At 43.5% G+C, this 18,847-nt stretch overlaps 1 protein-coding gene across 1 annotated transcript in view; it reads right to left on the bottom strand.

The window, feature by feature from the left end:
- ATP10D (ATPase phospholipid transporting 10D (putative)) overlaps positions 1–18,847 on the bottom strand; it is an 80,605-nt gene that overhangs the window by 24,414 nt on the left and 37,344 nt on the right. Inside the window, exons 4-15 of the mRNA XM_075261453.1 lie at positions 17,332–17,533; positions 16,556–16,641; positions 15,772–15,878; positions 15,429–15,560; positions 13,391–13,518; positions 10,876–11,128; positions 8,458–8,696; positions 8,186–8,371; positions 5,623–6,208; positions 4,087–4,190; positions 2,842–2,968; positions 2,575–2,759 (exon numbers count right to left, since the gene is read on the bottom strand). Of these exons, the coding sequence (XP_075117554.1) occupies positions 2,575–2,759; positions 2,842–2,968; positions 4,087–4,190; positions 5,623–6,208; positions 8,186–8,371; positions 8,458–8,696; positions 10,876–11,128; positions 13,391–13,518; positions 15,429–15,560; positions 15,772–15,878; positions 16,556–16,641; positions 17,332–17,533 (2,335 nt within the window). The remainder of the gene's footprint in view (positions 1–2,574; positions 2,760–2,841; positions 2,969–4,086; positions 4,191–5,622; positions 6,209–8,185; positions 8,372–8,457; positions 8,697–10,875; positions 11,129–13,390; positions 13,519–15,428; positions 15,561–15,771; positions 15,879–16,555; positions 16,642–17,331; positions 17,534–18,847) is intronic.

The following is an 18,847-nucleotide window of genomic DNA, read 5'->3' as shown; positions in this document are numbered from 1 at the left end:
ATCTGGGGGCAGATATGGGGGGACATGAATCTGGGGGCAGAGATGGGGGGACATGAATCTGGGGCAGAGATGTGGGACATGAATCTGAGGGCAGAGATGGGGGGACATGAATCTGGGGCAGAGATGTGGGACATGAATCTGGGGGCAGATGAAGGGTGTATATGTAAATAGATAATTTTCTTTTATGAAACTAACAAAATCTTCTCAGAGAACAAGGCTAACTGATCACCACTTATAATCTAAAAAAAAAATTTGAAAAAAATGATAGCAAATAAATGTTTAGTTTTTAATTGCTGTATTTTTGTTAAATATATTAGTTGCTGTTACATATTACTACTTCATATCTTGTTTTCATGACTGCTGTTAAAATACGTGCGTGACATTAGCTGCTGTGTGCGGCCCTCGCAACAACCTCTTGTTACTCATGTGGCCCTCGGGGTACCCTGAGTTTGACATGCCTGCTGTAAAGGCAAAGTCTAAAGATAAAATCCAATTTGCTGTAAATTACACCAATGTCCAGGCTGTGTCTGTACGGTTGCATCGAATGGAAAGTATACATGAGGCTGGGGGTTATATAAGGTCAGGGCACACCATAATAGGTGGCTCAATTTATTTAGACACTTGGAGATTTGCCTGTATATCTTGGGGTGTTGCACATAACATATGTGCTCCCCTGAGGCACGCACACCTGCATTGACGTGAAGGTAAATGACATTCTATTCTTGTGCATCATCTATTGTACTATTTTTGTTATTGTACTATTTTCTTTATTGTCTTTTTACAATCCCTTATACCAGTGGTGTGAGGCGTCCTTGTATTTCACTATCCTCTGAACCAAATGTAATACAGACACATGATTTACAGCAACCTAACCTAGAAGTAGAAGGGTTTAAGAGGACATGCACTTATTATAGGTGTACTGCGGTTGTCTGCTTTGGGCTAGTTCACACGGGGTGGATTTTGGCATGGAATCCCCCTTACAATAGAAGTCTATGTAGACTGCTAGCCTTCTTTTTTCTACTAGTGGTTTGTTCCTGCTAGTGGAAAGAAGAAGCGAGCTGCCCTTTCTACAGGTGCATTCTGCAGCTGATTCACCTGCGGCGTCCGCCTCGCGACAGCGCCCTCCAGACTAGGCACATTCATTTGGGCCTAATCGGAGCAGAAAGCCGCGACGGGATGCTGTGCACTGCACCGGTATCCCGTCGTGGCAGCTGTGACAGAATATGCACACGCAGAATCCCCGTGTGAACTAGCCCTTTGTGTTGCTTTCGCAAACCTACCAGCTATGCACAGCAGATTTAACATTTAAGGTTTTAGTAATTGTAATAATAATTACTACTATTATTATTACTATTTACTACTGTATTATTATTATTATTACCGCCATAAAGAAATTCAGATTTTTTTGCGTCTTGGGCCATGTTAAAGGGATTCTACCATTAAAACCTTTTTTTTTGTGGATAAGACACTTTAGAAAGGCTATTCGTCTCTTACCTTAGACGTGCTCTCCGCTGCGCTGTTCCTTAGAAATACCGTATTTTACCGGTTTACAAATGAATTCCCTTGCAGTGATGGAGGCGTCCCCACCGCTGCCAGAGAAGTGTCTCCAAGCGCCGCCTCCTTCTTCGTCCACCGCTTCAACTTCAATGTCTTCTTCCGGCGCAGGCTCTTAACTTCTAGGCCTCGGGCCTTGGGCAGAGCAGAATGCGCAGGCGCATAGGTCACAGGAAAATGGGACGCTTGCACAGTATTGTTACCGGCCATTTTCCCGTGTCCTGTCTGCTCTGCTAGAAGTTACGAGCCTGCGCCGGAAGAAGACATTGAAGTTGACGCGGCGGATGAAGAAGGACGCGGCGGACGAAGAAGGAGGCGGCGCTTGGAGACACTTCTCTGGCAGCGGTGGGGACGACATCATCGCTGTTTGAGTGCTGGGGCCCGCCCCCATCGCTGCGGGAGAACTCATTTCCATACTGGTAAAAACCTGTATTTCTAAGGAACGGCGCAGCGGAGACCATGTCTAAAGGTAAGAGACGAATAGCTTTTCTAAAGGCTATTCCGATGTCTTATCCACAAAAAAAAAAAAAAAAAAAAAAAAAAAAAAAAAGGTTTTAATGGTAGAATCCCTTTAAATACTGAATTCGAAATACTGAATAAAGGGAAGGGCACATAAAAGGTGAAATGTTGCTCAAGGAATCCTATTCCAAAACATTCCCAGTTGTGGAAGGGTTAACAAACCTTCCTTGTTAACACTATGTTGACATCAACATTGTTTTGTCCCTTGTTCTGGTCCAGAGGTGAACCAGAACAAGAGACAGGCGGCCCGCTAAAGCAGGAAACAAGGGCCTGATGGACCCCACTGACTATAAAGGGACCCGCTAAGTGGCAACTCTTTTAAACTGAAACCGTCAGATAAAATAATAATAATAATAATAATAATAATAATAATTAAAAATATTATTATTATTATTATTATTATTATTAATACTTGAAGCATTTGGTGATTTTCAGATTTTCAACTCACACTGCAACTTGATGTGACCCTAGCCTTAGACATACATTATACAATATACTCACCCTTTCTTGTCTGGTGACGGAAAAGATTTTGTAGCTATGCTCTAAGAGTTGGCAAGAATAAGCAATGTTGACTGCAGTCTCTTCCTTGTCCCCAGTAAGCATCCAGATTTTGATACCAGATTTCCTTAGTGACTCTATAGTCTCCGGCACACCTTCCTGGAGTCTGTCTTCTATTCCAGTTGCCCCTGAAATTAATTACCCCGTTAATACATTAGCACATACAAAAGCAACGTACAACAACAATGCACTTGTGTAAAATAAACCTACCAAGCAGCATTAGATTGGTTTCCAGTTTCAGTGCAGACTCGTACAGCAGCTCTTCCCGGTTATCAATACTTGTTTCTGCTAAACTGTGACCGTGCAGCCATTCTGCATATTCTGCATCAGTCATAACCTACAAGATAGAGCACAGTGAGATATCGCACATAGTATATTAATAGATGCTATAACTGATAATAAAGCTCACACACCTGACATCTCTCATGCTTTGTATACTATACATACAGTCTCAATGTCTCCAAGGTCAACTGGCTTTGTGCCGAAGTCCTTAAAGGGCTTTTCCCATCTCCTTGTTTCAGCAGTCTGCCTGCTGTCTCTTCTTACTTGCTGTATCTCCCCCCCCCTCCTCCTTCTCGCTAAACAGGACACTGTTATGTAGATCAGATAATATGCAGATGCATGTACATAACGGACTCAGTGTTAATTGTGTGTTTACATGGAGAGATAATAGAAAAAAACTTTTATCAGCACACTGCAATTAGCTGAGTAAGTGACCTCATTTGACCTCTCTCACAGGTGGTTATTGCAACACTGTGTAAACAATGGGGCGGAATAAGTTCACAAAGCAGGCAAACAAAGCAGCATTTCTTAAGCAATTTATTTAAGAAAAGTCTTCAGTTTAAATAATCTACCAGTATAAATAGGAGCCTTGAGATGGGACAACCCCTTTAAAGTCTCATAAGCTTTATTGTACTTGCACTAATCAGTGTGATCTACATGAAAAAGAAGCTGCCACTGTTTCCCATGACCATAGAGCAACATCCTATCAGCAGACCAAGCCCACAGTAGGCCATCAAAGTCACCCTTTACGTGGCCCCTTTAAATTCAGGGGTGGTCCAGCAGGTTATTTATTTTAAGAAATGGGGTAGAATGGGTTACAAAATAAAATAAGTATAACTCACCTCAGCAACTACCTGTCAGTGCTGATGCAGGATCCCTGCTGGTCTCTACCTCCTGGGCCTGGTCTTCACTGACTTCTCAGCCAATCACCGTAGAGCTATTGGGATGACCAGGTATTTCCTGTCAAACAAGACGACACACAGCAAAGGCCAGGAAGAAGAGACCAGCCGGGAACTGATAAGTTGGGATGGGTGAGGCAAGTAATGCTTGTTTTTTTGTTTTTTCTTTAATCCATACAGCGCTTTTCCTATATGCACACTGCCTGACAAACCCTTTATACATGTTAGTAAATTTAATCTTTCACGAACGTTTCTTACAGCAGAGCACAGTTACCTTCTTAGCAATACATAAAGTGCGGAGTCCTCCTTTTGCATATTTATCTAAATGTTTCTGAGTTAACGTTCGGATCTCTGTCTGCAGCTCTTCTGTTTTGTTATCTGATAATAGAACACAAGTAAAAGATTAGACTACGATAAAACAGTTTACAGAGATACCCGTATTCATGTGTGGAGGTTACCTGTACTAGAAAAGAATAAAGTGGGGACTTCCATGTTAAGATGTTATTCCCTGTATACTGGCTAAGGGATAACTCGCAGATCGGTGAAGTTCCAAGTGCTGAGATATCCAGTAACCAGGAAAATGGAGAAGTTTTGTTCCCTGGTTTTGGATAGAGTTTATGGTCAGGACAACTCTGCTCCATTAAAGGGGCTCTATCAGCAAAATTTTGCTGTATGAGCCCCACATATACGTGAATAGCCTTTAAAAAGGCCCTTCAGGCACCACTACTAGAGATGATCGAGTACTGTTCGGATCAGCCGATTCGAACAGCACGCTCGCATAGAAATGAATGGACGTAGCCGGCACGCGGGGTGTTAAGCGGCCGGCCGCCGTCAAAGTGGAAGTACCAGGTGCATCCATTCATTTCTATGGAGCGTGCTGTTCGGATCAGCTGATCTGAATAGTACTCGCTCATCTCTATCCACTACTCTTATTTTAAACCCCCGCCCATTTTAAAATAAAACTATAAAAACATATATGTAAATCATGGACATGGGGGCGGTCGTGCACGATCCAACGTCATCTTCGTTCCCGCCTTCCTCTTCTTTCTTCTTCCAGCGACGTCCCCCTGTCCTGGCTCTTCTCCGCCTTCATCTTCTGTTCTTCCGGTGGGTTGTGTTGAAATCCCACGCATGCGAAGGAGCGCTACTGCACACGTGCCAACACCATTTTTGTTGTAGTTCCAAGTATCCCTTAGAACTACGTGAGCATGCACAATACGCTCGCCAACGTCTACACTCCGGAAGAACAGAAGATGAAGGCGGAGAAGAGCCAGGACAAGAGGACGTCACTGGAAGAAGAAAGAAGAGGAAGACGGGACCGAAGATGACGTCAGATCGTGCAGGACCACCCAGCATGCATGCAAAGGTATGAGTTACATATATGTTTTTATAGTTTTATTTTAAAACGGGCGGGGGGGGGGGGGGGGTTAAAATAAGATTAGCGGTGCCTGAAGGGCCTTTTAAAGGCTATTCACACATATGTGGGGCTCATACAGCAACAATTTGCTGATAGAGCCCCTTTAATGCTCTGATCAGTGGGCTCTGACCTATCTGCAAATGAATCCCATATCCTATGGATGGCAGATAACCTCTTAAAACGGGAATACCCCTTTAAATGGCAAAACATGTTACAAGTCTTAGAATTAAAATAATGGAACAAAGATTATCTTGTGAAGGATTATTTCTCCAAGCCGCCATACACACTTCAGTCCATACTAGTCACACGTTTTCAGAGACGACGGGCAAAGATCTTTCTGGGAATGTTGTTCTTGGTATGATCATTAGGTTTCTAAAGTGTCACCAAACTCACCATTAGAGGCCAAGGCCAGGAGATCCATTATTACAGAATCTGCACCTTTTGTATAGACCACTAGCTCATTGGACATCGGATGTCGCACCACAACAGACATCCTTTTCCTCACAGAGTCAAATGGCAAAATATGCAGCAGTTGAAATGTTAAAGGTCCTAGGAAGCCAAGCTCCACCGTGACTTGGTCCGGAGTCCGAGCCTGAAGGGTGCATCTATAAGCTCTGGCCGCATGAACCAAAGCAGCTTCATCCGGGGACTCTGCTTCATAGTAAAGTTCACACGTGGTAGGTTTATCGGTGGCATCGCTGTGACTTGCAAGGTCTAAGTTTTCCAAGCCCTCCGGGGGCATTTGACTTGTGGATTCTAAACTAACCTCCAAGGAACGTTCACCCTCCGTAGGAGAAGCCAGCTTCATTCGGCTAAAGAGGGGCACCTTGTTCATAAAGCTGTTGGGCGTCTCTGAAGAGGAATCTTTTACAGTAGACAGTGAGGTGGAGCTCAGTTTCCGAACAGAAAACCTCTGAAACATCTGCTTGATTTCTTCGAGAGATTTCATGGGAGTTTTAATGACGGATGGTATCCTTACCTGTCAATATAATAATAGACAATCAATGAACGTGGGCACATACACTACCCGCTACACACACCGAACAATGGCTTGGTCTAATTCCCTTTAAGCCATCTGCTTCACTTGGGCAAAGCCAAAATGTACGACTAGTGCTGCTCACATAAATTATTCTCAGGCTCTGCCTTTCCCCAAGGCATACCTCCCTATATTTGCAGGATGTTTTAAGACCTTGACGAACCAAGGAAGGTCAAAAAAATATATCAGAGAAACCCCACTTTTTGGCCACTTTTCAGTATTTGTAGGGCAAAATCAGGAATGAGTTCAAAATATTCCATATTTGGTTTTGGCTTAAAAATACTGATGCAAAATACTGATCCAATACTGACCAAGTGAAAGTGGTCATAGAGATATTTCATAAACTCAGCCCATACGTGATTCAATTTTTTATTTTTTTTTGCACACCTTGTGAAATAAAACTTACATGTATTCCTAGACAATCATCCAAGTGTCAGCCACTGCATCTAGCTCAAATGTGGATTTTATATGGTTGCACGGAAAAAGCCCAGGACTGTATGGGGTTGTCCCATCACAAGGATCCTATCTATACTGCTTGTTAATGTGGATGTAAGACTTTTCCTAAATACACTGCTTCAGCAAAACTGCTTTGTTTGGCCACTATCTTACTTTATTCAATTCATTGTTGACACAGCCCTGACTTATCTGCTCAAAAGTCAAGTGATGTATCTGCTGCTCTCAGGGGGAGGGAGGAGGGGCTAAGTGCAGGGAGCGAGCCTGTGTATCTAGCTATTCCTGTGTCTACACTACGTGACCTAGCTTCCTGCTATCAGATAGGGGAGAGGAGCTGCTTTCATTTCTGAACTTGTCTTCTGTTCTCCCAGTTATCAGGCTAGCTAATTCAATTGTGTTCATTGTGGCAGAGACAGGCAGTCTCTGTATGTAACACAGAATGGAGTTGCTCCTGCCTGTACTTCATAGTCCAGTATTGTGCATATAGTGTTGTTTGAGGACCTTTGACAACATCACAGGCCCTTCAGCCACCCCATAGGATCACGCTATGAGGTAGGCGGAGCTACACGCTAATTTGGGACAGAGCTAAACAGCAGGATGCCTATAAAACCCCGCCCATCATATGACGCAACAAACCAAGAAGAAAGAAGATTTTACAGCAGTGAAGTATGTGACGTGGGAATGCCCCTTTAAAGAGGACCTTTCACCTCCTCCACCAATTCAAGTTCTCATTATCTGTTAATAGGCAGCTCTGCACTGATTCCAGCACAGTTGGAATTTTCTCTCTAGCCCACACCATTCCCGAGCAACAAGCGCAGTTAGTTTTGGTGCCTGATGTGCTATTTAAGCTCTGTAATGTAAGAAGGGCAGAGTCAGACAGGGGGCGCGATCCAGAGGCAGCCAGTGTCAGAGCTCAGAATCGCACTGCTTGCCTGCTCCTGCCTGACAGCACCCTTCAGTTTAGTTCCTTTCATGATAATGGAATCATTACTGATCACTATAGCGGTACTATTAAAGGAGTTTTCCAGACAGAATTTTTTTTTTTTCATAAAGGAGTGTTAGTGCTAGTAATGGGATCCCATCATTACTATCCCCTTCAACCCTCCCATGTCTCTCTTTAGCCTAGTGATCCCACCCATTACTAGCCCCTCCCATCCTCCCTTGTCTCTCTTTAGCCTAGCAATCCCACCCATTACTAGTCCCTCCCTTCCTCCTCGTCTCTCTTTAGCCTAGCAATCCCGCCCATTACTAGCTTCTCCCAACCTCCCCCCCGTCTCCCTAGCTAACCTATTCCGCCCATTACTAGAAGACAGGAAGAGGGGAGGAGTTAGTTGAGGGGTTAATTTTTAGTTTATCATGGACAACCCCTTTAAAGAACTATCTAATTAAAGATTATTAATCTAATTTTAATTTATCTAATTAAAGCATACTAAAGTATTATCTAATCTATAGCAAACATATACAGACCTTCTGGCGTGGCTGGTTAGGTAAAGACACCACTACAGTATTACAGATTGCAAGAGCAAGGAAAAAGTCAATAATATAAGAAGCCTCCAGTGCCGTCTTCTCGGTATGACTGGACAAGTACAAACAGCGTGGAGTCATGCTGCAGAACTTTCTCAGTAATCCTGGATCTGGCACCACATCCTTTTCCTGTTCAATACATATAAAGTAACAGGTTATAAAAAACAAACAGCAACGCAAAAAACCCCAAAGCTATACAATGCACTGATGCGTACCATAGGACTGCTGAATGCAACGCTCCGTGGATGTGGTGCCATACCAGGCCCATCACCTTCTCCTTGTACTTCTAAGACACCTGATGGAAATTTGTTCAATGACTTGTTGCTTGGAGCACTTCTTATAGACTTGGGGCTGTGACTTTTTGACTTGCAGGTTCCACTTTTAGAGGAGCTGCTGCCATCTGGTATGTCTTCACAATGGAGATCAGACTCTTGATAGGTCTCAAGTCTCTTAGCTGAAAAAGGTGATGCGTTTAGAATTGGGAATATGACATCACATTGATAACAAGTGGTTAAAGTCATGAAGTAACCTTAGCACGGGCCATCAGTAGTAGGCAGAAATTGGACTAACAGTAGGCGTCCGTGAGGCTCAATTGTCTGCTGCCTCTGCATTGTGCACAGCTTTGTTTCATAGTATGGCCTTCTGCCTTATGAAGAGTGTCTAGACATGGCAGGAACATTGAAGAGGCCACAACGCTCACTTGCAGGTCATGGCCCTTTTAATAACTGATCAGCGGGGTTCTGACTCACAGGATAGTCTATAGAAAATATATCCACAAATCCATACGTATTTACTAAACATAGGCAAAGGAGGCACCGATTCACATGGGGACCGTAACCCATCTATCTATCTATCTATCTATCTATCTCTCTCTGTATCATCTATCTATCTATCTATCTATCTCATATCTATCTATCTATCTATCTATCTATCTATCTATCTATCTATCTATCTATCTATCTATTTATGGGGCTGTATTCTGGTGACAGACTCCCTTTATCTTATTCCTGTACTCCTTACAAGATCGGCATTTACTCTAAATAATTATTCCTACATCATCTGTCTATATCGGACTATATTATACTATCGATGGGCAGCTTTATACACGATATAGACATTTCACATAACCATGTGATCGGAGGAAAAATCACCACTGAATAACACTGCTTTACTGAGCAAATAGAGTTGGGGGGTATCGTCACTCCATAGGGAGAGAACCACCATTTAGGTGTGTGGAGTCTTATTAAGCCATGAGCGCTCCACTGTGCAAAGGATCATGGGAAGAATATGCAAATCTGACTTCCATGATGTAATTAGGAAGTCAGTGCATCAGTCATGCAGCCCAATAGAGGGCGCTCACTGAGAATGTGCAAGTCTATCTTCCATGATGTAATTAGGAAGACAGAGTCTCAGTCAAACAACCTATAGAGGGCGCTCCCTTTATCATCATGCCGACCTTCTCAGAGGTCTTTGTTTGCAATGATGTTGGGATTTTACCAGGTACAGTCTCTCAGCCAAGGAAAGCTGTTTCGATGTTCTTGCATCTCACCAGCTTGGCGCAGAGAGGACTGACCTGGCAGAGGTGAGAGGCTTAGACAGGGTTGAGGGGATATCGTCACTCCATAAGGAGTGGTTTGTTTGACTGAGACTCTATCTTCCTAATTACATCATGGAAGACAGACTTGCACATTCTCAGTGAGCGCCCTCTATTGGTGTGCATTCTTGAGGCACTGGCTTCCTAATTACATCATGGAAGTCAGATTTGCATATGGCCCATGAGCCAATTCTTTATGAAATACTGGATGCTTCCAACACAGAGACAGATCTACCATCAATTCTGAGAACAGGTACGTCAAAGACAAAATTAAAAGGGGTTGTCCTAGATATAGGAGTGTATGGCTCATGCTTAGTATAGGCCAAACATAACTGATTGGTAAGGGGCAGACAGACAGCCCCTGCAATGATCAGCTGTATGCCCCGCCACTAATCAGATAAAGACTAGAGATGAGCGAGTAGTACTCGATCGAGTAGGTATTCGATCGAATACTACGGTATTCGAAATACTCGTACTCAATCGAGTACCACTTGCTATTCGAATGGAAAAGTTCGATGCAGAACCAGCATTGATTGGCCGAATGCTATACAGTCGGCCAATCAACGCTGGTTCTTCTCCTACCTTTAGAAGTCTTCTCCGTGCAGCTTCCCCGCGGCGTCTTCCGGCTCTCCATTCACTCTGCCAGGCATCGGGCCTGGGCAGAGCCGACTGCGCATGTCTGCTTGTAGTGCGGGCATGCGCAGTCGGCTCTGCCCAGGCCCGATGCCTGGCAGAGTATATTCAGAGCCGGAAGACGCCGCGGGGAAGCTGCACGGAGAAGACTTCTCGAAGGATCCAGCCCGACCCTAACTCGTGGACTTGGTAAGTATAATTTGATCGAACGTTGCCTACCCCTGAAACGAGCATTTTCCCCCCCATAGAGTATAATAGGGTTCGATATTCGATTTGAGTAGAATATTGAGGGGCTACTCGAAATGAATATCGAACCTCGAACATTTTACTGTTTGCTCATCTCTAATAAAGACCTATAGACTGAACAATATCCTTAATGAACTACTCTGTGGATGTAAAGACATACCATTGTCCTTATGGGAGTATTCCACACCGGCAATGCTGCATCTCCGGAAGACCATCTTGTTTTCAGTCAAAGTGCCAGTTTTATCAGAAAAAATGTACTGGACCTGACCCAGATCTTCACAGATATTCAGAGCTCTGCATTGAATGAGAGAGTCAGACTTCTCACAATAGAAGTCCTTGTCATTCTGGATGAAGTAGACCTGTCCTAGCTTAACCACCTCAATGGAAACGTAAAGCGAGATTGGAATCAACACCTAGAAAAGAGAACATCAATAAGTGTACTTCCACAAGGCCGGTCATGCGCAATGGCCATATGAGCGAGCAAATAAAGTAAACATTAGAGGGATTTTTCCATCAATATAGTAGTGGCCCATCCACATAGTATAATGATCCACAGTGACCCCTCCACATGGAATAATGTCCCATAGTGGCCCCCCTCACACAGTATTTTATTGGATAATGGCCTCAAAGAATTTTCCAAAAATTTTCAGCCAAACCTGAAATTTTTGGGGATCTCCATTCATAAGCTACTATTATACTCTGGGGTCACTTCAGACCATAGAGTATGATAAGACGAGTGCAAGGAGAGGTGATCAAATGTAAAAAAAAAATGTTATTCACCTTCCCTGGACTCCAGCACGGCTCCCTGTTCTCTTCAGTGCCTGAATGTCTGATGTCAGAAACCATTGAGAAGGCCTCAGGGGTCACGTCAGCGTTATGACGCATAATGAAGCAGATGCAGTGATCACTGACGGCAGATACACTGAGCCACGCCAAGTCCAAAGAAGGTGAGTAACACTGGGCCGCCGTGCTAGGGAAATAGGTCTCATGTGCCACTCTTGGTTTGCGTGCCAGGGGTTGCCGACCCATTAGCTATACAGATTTCACATTTCGGGCAATGACAGAAAATTGTGACAAAAACCTCAACACAACTGTGACATGGAAATAAATCAGAAGTATATATAATTTTAAAGTAAGGAAAATGTTTGTCTTTGTACCGTGTTAGCCACTGGGTAGGAAATATAAAACAAAACAAAAAACTTGAGTCTTCAGTAGTTGATACCTTTTTTAATGGCTAACTAATAATGATGGTAGATTACAACGTTTCGAAGGTCTCGGCTTCTTCAGGTTTTTAGATATACCTGAAGAAGAAGCTGAGAGCTTCAAAACGTTGTAATCTACCATCATTATTAGTTAGCCATTAAAAAAGGTATCAACTACTGAAGACTCAAGTTTTTTTGTTTCTTATAACTTTAAAGAGCAATGTCCAGATTAGTCTTGAAAAGTATACTGTGTATACTCGAGTATAAGCCGACCCGAATATAAGCCGAGGCCCCTAATTTTACCACAAAAAAACTGGGAAACTTATTGACTCGAGTATAAGCCGAGGGGGGGGGGAAATGCAGCAGCTACTGGAAAATTTCAAAAATTAAAATGGTCGGAGTTTTTGGGTGCAGTAGTTGCTGGGGAGGGGGAGGGGGTGTTTTGGTTGTCTGTCTGCCCCTTCCCTGAGCTTGAGGACTGAGGTTTTTTTCCCCAACTTGGAACTCAGCTTGGCTGAATATAGGGTATCTGCAGTGCTCCTATTAACCCCTTCCTGATGGAACAGGAGCACTGCAGATCCCCTATACTCAGTAGACACAGGGATACCTAATGTGTTTGTGTGTCACAGTCATTTTATATGTATTCTAGGGAAAGGAGGGATTTACAACTTTTATTTACTTTATTTTTTAATTATTTTTTAAAGCTTTTTTTCACTATATTATGGGACATTCGATACATTACTATTGCGGCTGGTCATAGACCCCCCCCCCCTCAAAAAAAAAAAATAAAAAAAAATATAATTTTTGTTTTTGCTTGACTCAAGTATAAGCCGAGGGGGGCTTTTTCATCACAAAAACTGTGGTGAAAAATTTGGCTTATACTCGAGTATATACGGTACTCACATTTATCCTTCTGCTAGGAAGGGACTGCGTGCTCAAATCCTCGCAAAATTCAATCCCGTCATTCCCCACAATGAGTTATCGGTGAAATTACTGTTTATACGCTATGATTATAATATTATAAAATCGGGGTCAGAGTAGAAAGTGATAACTCTTTCATGACTGGGGTGTTTTGGAGTTTTGATACTTGGTGAAAAAAAATAAAGTAAAAAAAAAAAATCACCATAGAATGCGACATTCCAAAAAAGTCAAAAGTTGCTCTACGACTCGCACTAGCGTTCAGATTTCCACATGGGGAAATATTGACACCCTGTCCAGTTATAAAGCAGACTGTAGACTATACTGGGGTCAGCAGGGTTTCTGGCAGTTGCGGACTTTTCTCTCTGCCGATTTTAAGTGGATTCTGCGGCAGCGTCTCCCACGCGCAGTCCAACGCAATTGTGAATCCAGCCTTAACAACTGAAAACACTGAACCTAAAATTTCCCAAACCTGAATGTTCTCAAAGTAACTTAACATTTTATGCGAGCTGTGGTCATTGTACAAGTTAATCTAAAAAAAAAGTGAAGCCTTACCTGCAGAATGATAATCATCGTCCAGAACATGTAGAAGCCAGCCAATGCTGGAGACAACCGCTCTCCATTAGGTTCCGGCAGGATGAAAAGAGGAGGTTCTGGATAGCCTTGCAGCCATATCCCATATCCTAAATTTTGGAGTAACATACAGAGAGACAGGTCTGAAAAGAGGATGATAGGGCAGCAAAATAAGCAATATCATCTTTTTATACCTGGTGAAAAGTGTAACCACAAAATGCCAAATCATTTACAGAACAGTAAAGCTGAACCAGGAGTTATATATTTATGACCTAACATACCGTAACACTGAGGCTTCTATGGGAGAGGGTTGTTTGATGTAGGTAATGCAGTATTACAGCCCAATTGTCCAGTATATCCCAGTTTGCGTCTCCCACTCACACACCACCTCCTCTCCTCGCCCTCTCTCCGTAGGTGTCCCCCAAGGCTCCGTCCTAGGACCCCGCCTGTTCTCCATCTACCCTTGGCCTGGGCCAACTCATAGAATCTCATGGTTTTCAGTACTATTGCTATGCCGATTACACCCAAATCTACATCTCTGGACCTGACATTACCTCCCTCCTGGCCAGAGTTCCAGATTGTTCAGCGGCCGTAGCCTCCTTCCTCTCCTCCCGCTTTCTCAAACTGAACATGGAGAAAACAGAGTTTATCATCTTCACGCCACCCCATATGGCCCCTCCACCTGACCCATCTATCACAGTTAATGGAACCCCACTTTCCCGTCCCACAGGCCCGATGCCTTGGGGTTACCCTGGACTCTGACCTATCCTTCAAGTCACACGTTCAAACCCTCAACACCTCCTGCCGCCTCCAGCTCAAGAACATCCATCGAATCCGCTCCATCCTCACCCCTGAAACTACTAAGACGCTTGTCCAGGCCCTCATAATCTCCCGCTTAGATTACTGCAACACCCTTCTCCATGGACTCCCTACAAACCACCTTAAACTGTACTGCTCGCTTAATTCACCTCACCCCCCGATCCTCATGGGCTGCTCCCCTCTGCCAGTCCCTCCACTGGTTACCCATAGCCCAATGAAATGAGTTCAAACTACTAACGCTAACATACAAAGCCATCCACAACCTGTCCCCTCCATATATCTCCGACCTAATCTTCCGCTACCTGCCCACACGTAACCTCAGATCCTCCAATGATCTCCTACTCCGCTCTGCTCTCATCCGCTCCTCACACAACCGTCTTCAAGATTTCTCTCGTGCATCCCCCATACTCTGGAACTCCTTACCAAGACACATAAGACTGACCCCCACAATCACAGACTTCAAGAAGGCCCTGAAGACTCCCCTATTCAGGAAGGCCTACAACCTCCAATAACACTATCACCACACCCCCATCTGTACAGTCTCCCCCTCTCCTTCTGTCTCTACCCCCTTCCCTCATAGATTGCAAGCCCTCGCAGGCAGGGCCCTCTACCCCACTGTGCCAGCCGATCACTGTTAGTATTATATCTACCTGTATATTCTGTGTATTGTATGTAACCCCCAAATGTAAAGCACCATGGAATTAATATAATAATGTACAGCACCATGGAATTAATATAATAATGTACAGCACCATGGAATTAATGGTGCTATATAAATAAACAATATTAATAATAATAACAACAACAACAACAGGGCTTATATCTTTGGAATGGCTCAACAGATTTGGTTAAACAATACACCAAAATGTTTAGCGTAACAGCACCCATCAGATAATGTATGTCATTAGGCTTTTTAGACCTGGTGACCGATCCTCTTTAAGGTGGCCACACATATAGTTGTAGGCCGGACAATTCTTTGGCTATTCCTTCTGATTACTCTCGGATGTTCAGATCGACTGGGCATGCTTGTGTTTTAAGCAATGATGGAATAACCTGCCAGACAATTCTGGTAGAGACATAGTACCCTTAAAAACAAAATGACACTTCTTTCTCCCTTTATCTACAGTAAGGGGAGAGCTGGGACACAGCCATACCTTTATTAGAATACATAGTAGGCTAAAGGTAACAAGTGTGATCTTACCCAAAGCTCCAACCAAGCACATGATCAATAAGAGAAGGACACACCACAATATGTCAGAATTCAGCTGCCGTTCCAGTTTGCTTCGCTTGTATCGGGGACCGCAATTGTTGAGCATAGTTTTGGTATCATGTCCTAAAACAGAACGGTTATTATTATGTGTGAGGACAACCACCATTCAATGGTCACAGTCAAAGCCTTAAGGATTATACGGCTGAGTATACAGGAGTATACAGTACGTGTAGTAGCGAATAAGCTTTCCCGTACAGTTACAGTCTATCCTCAATGGAGCGAAAAACAGCTGAAGCCCTAGTGTACAGTAGGTTGCCATTTCAAGTATACTAACCTGCATACACAACAATACCGACTACAGCCTCTGTATTGCGCACTACGCATCCTCTCAATAGCAAATTTTGCTTACTTAGGCCAATCTTTTCCCTGTCTGGATGGGATCTAAGGAAAAACAAAACAAAACACAAGTTAAAAATACTTGCATAAGAATTCAAAATCTTGTGTAGTAAAATAGCAACAGTCATATCGATTTGTAAATCACAAAAGGGTGAGTATTAGAGAAGAGCGAGTACTATTCAAAACGGCCGTTTCGAATAGCACGCACCCATAGGAATGAATGGCGACGTCCTCCTGTCCTGGCTCTTCTCCACCTTAATCTTCTGTTCTTCCGGCAGGTTGCATTCAAATCCACAGCGCCATTTTTGTTGTCGTTCTAAGTATCCCTTAGAACTACGCGAGCATGCGCAGTACGCTTGCCAACGTCTTCACTCCGGAAGAACAGAAGATGAAGGCAGAGAAGAGCCAGGACAGGAGGACGTCGCTGGAAGAAGAAAGAAGAGGAAGGCGGGAGCGAAGATGATGTCGGATCATGCACGACCGCCCCCGTGCATGCACAGGTATGATTTACATATAGGTTTTTATAGTTTTATTTTAAAACAGGCGTTGGGTTTAAAATAAGATTAGCGGGGCCTGAAGGGCCTTTTTAAAGACTATTCACGCATATGTGGGGCTCATGCAGCTAAATTTTGCTGATCGAGCCCCTTTAATGACACAAATATTTTATTGTTTTTCGTCCATAAACCTGATCATTCAGTTTGGGTGAGGGGGTGACTACTTACAGGAATCCCTTGAACCTTCCCAGGTCACTATTAGGCATTTCACATTGTATCCTGCTACAAAATATTTCAGGATCAAACTCGCTGTCCTTGAAAGAAAAAAAAAAGGAATATTAATCTTTGTTTAGAAAGAGCAATATATACATAGCATAGCGTCAGAATGTGTATTATCTGGCCTCCCTGCTAGATGGGGTACAACCCTGCTCCCGTTCATTTCAATGACAATGCCATCCATAGCCAAGTGCTGTATTTTGCCTACCTCTTGCATCTCCGTTCTCCAGATCAGCGGAGGTCCCAGTGGTGAGACCGCCAACGATTTCCTTTCATAAATGTGTATTCTGATTCTAGCAAATAAACACTACTCTTTGTAGGCTGCAAAATTATACCATTTTCCAGCAGACTTCCTTATCAATTCCTCATGGTTTGCAAGATTTTTGCTTGCTGTTGTGTAATCGGCACATTCAAAATTTACTTCCAGTGCATAAAAAAATGGACCCAAAGGTAGCCTTTATAGAACAGATATTAGACACAGAATTCACACATTATCAGGGCCACATGGTGGCTCAGTGGTTAGCACTGCAGCCTTGCAGCACTGGGTCCTGGTGTTCAAATCCCGCCAAGGGCAAAAAACCATCTGCAAGGAGTTTTTATGTTCTCCCCGTGTTTGCATCCCATATTCCAAAAAAGACATACTGATAGGGAAAAATGTACATTGTGAGCTCTATGTGGGGCTCACAATCTACATTTAAAGGAAAAAAAAAAAAGAATTCACACATTACCGTGACATATCCTTTTGCCACCTGTCTCTGTTTCAAGTTGGTTTCACCATCAAGGCTGGACGTTTCAATGTGACAAATTCCGTCGGGGTCAGAGGAATGCAGCAGGATCATATCGGCAGGGATGATCTCGTCACCCTGGAGCTTAATGAAATTTCCCACCTTAACATCTTTCCAGTAACGTTCAACATATTTCTTTTCCTTCCTAAGATGAAACATACATTAGATATAAAAGAAGTGCTTGTATGTATATAATATTACCTCTAAAGAAGAGAGTCAGTGACTCCGTTCCACCACCACACAGAGAACAGCGCTGTATCAGATACTGAGAACAAATAAATAATGAAAGAACCTCACAGATCTGATAGTACTGATTTTCAGGGTAGGTCATTTAAAAGGGAAACCCCTTTAAGAGCAAACTCAAAGCAAGGGTATTTTTACGCTGCTTCTGCAGTGTCCATTTGCCGCATGCAATAGGTAAACTAGTACTGCTAATGTTAAACAGGTGTCAGGGTCTGGGGTTGCCAGGTGGGGTGGCATAGACACAAAAGTCCAGATTCTTTAGTCCAAAAACAAAGGTAGAGTTTATTTTCACATTTTTTTCAGCACTGGAATTTCAATGCTGAAAAAAAAAAAAGTCTCCCATTGACTTCAATGGGTTCTTTTTACTGCTAGCATTGAAGTCAATGGGAGGCTTTTTTTTCTCCAGGTGATGAAATTCGACACCAAATTCCTCACCATTTTCCTCTGTGTGAATCCATCCTTAAAGGGATTCTACCATTAAAACAACTTTTTTCTAATTACCACGTCGGAATAGCCTTAAGAAAGGCTATTTGTCTCCTACCTCTCGGTAGCAAAGGGGGTGTCCTTCTTCTTCATCTGCCTCCTCCCCTTGTCTGTCGTCTTCGTTCTTCGTTATGTCTGACGCCTGCACAGTCGGCTCTGATAGCGAGACCCTGTTAGAGCCGATTGCGCATGCTCAGTAAGATCCGTACAGCCCTCCGACACCTGGATGAGTTCACTTGCGCATCGGAGGGCTGTACGGACCTTACTGAACATGCGCAGTCGGCTCTAACAGGGTCTCGCTGTCAGAGCCGACTGTGCAGGTGTCAGACATGACCAAGAACGAAGACGACAGACAAGGGGAGGAGGCAGATGAAGAAGAAGGACGCCCCCTTTGCTGCCAAGACCTCATTAGCATACCGGTAAGTACCGGTATTTCTAAGGAGCGGCGCGACGGAGACCACATCTAAAGGTAGGAGACGAATAGCCTTTCTTAAGGCTATTCCGACGTGGTAATTAGAAAAAAAGTTGTTTTAATGGTAGAATCCCTTTAAGGATGGATTTGTTGAGACTGTGGGATGTTGCAACCGAAAACCACACCAACATGTTTACAAGTGAAATGCCTTCACTTTAGCTGTGAAATATTTCTCATGTTATGTCGCCATCAAAAACATGTTGATCTCAATGTTGCAGTTTTCAGTCACAGTCAGGGGCACCTCTGCTGGGGAGTAACTAC

The sequence above is a fragment of the Leptodactylus fuscus genome, chromosome 1 (genome assembly GCF_031893055.1).
Source record: "Leptodactylus fuscus isolate aLepFus1 chromosome 1, aLepFus1.hap2, whole genome shotgun sequence".
Taxonomy (NCBI): domain Eukaryota; kingdom Metazoa; phylum Chordata; class Amphibia; order Anura; family Leptodactylidae; genus Leptodactylus; species Leptodactylus fuscus.
This window is presented reverse-complemented; position numbering and strand designations above follow the sequence as displayed.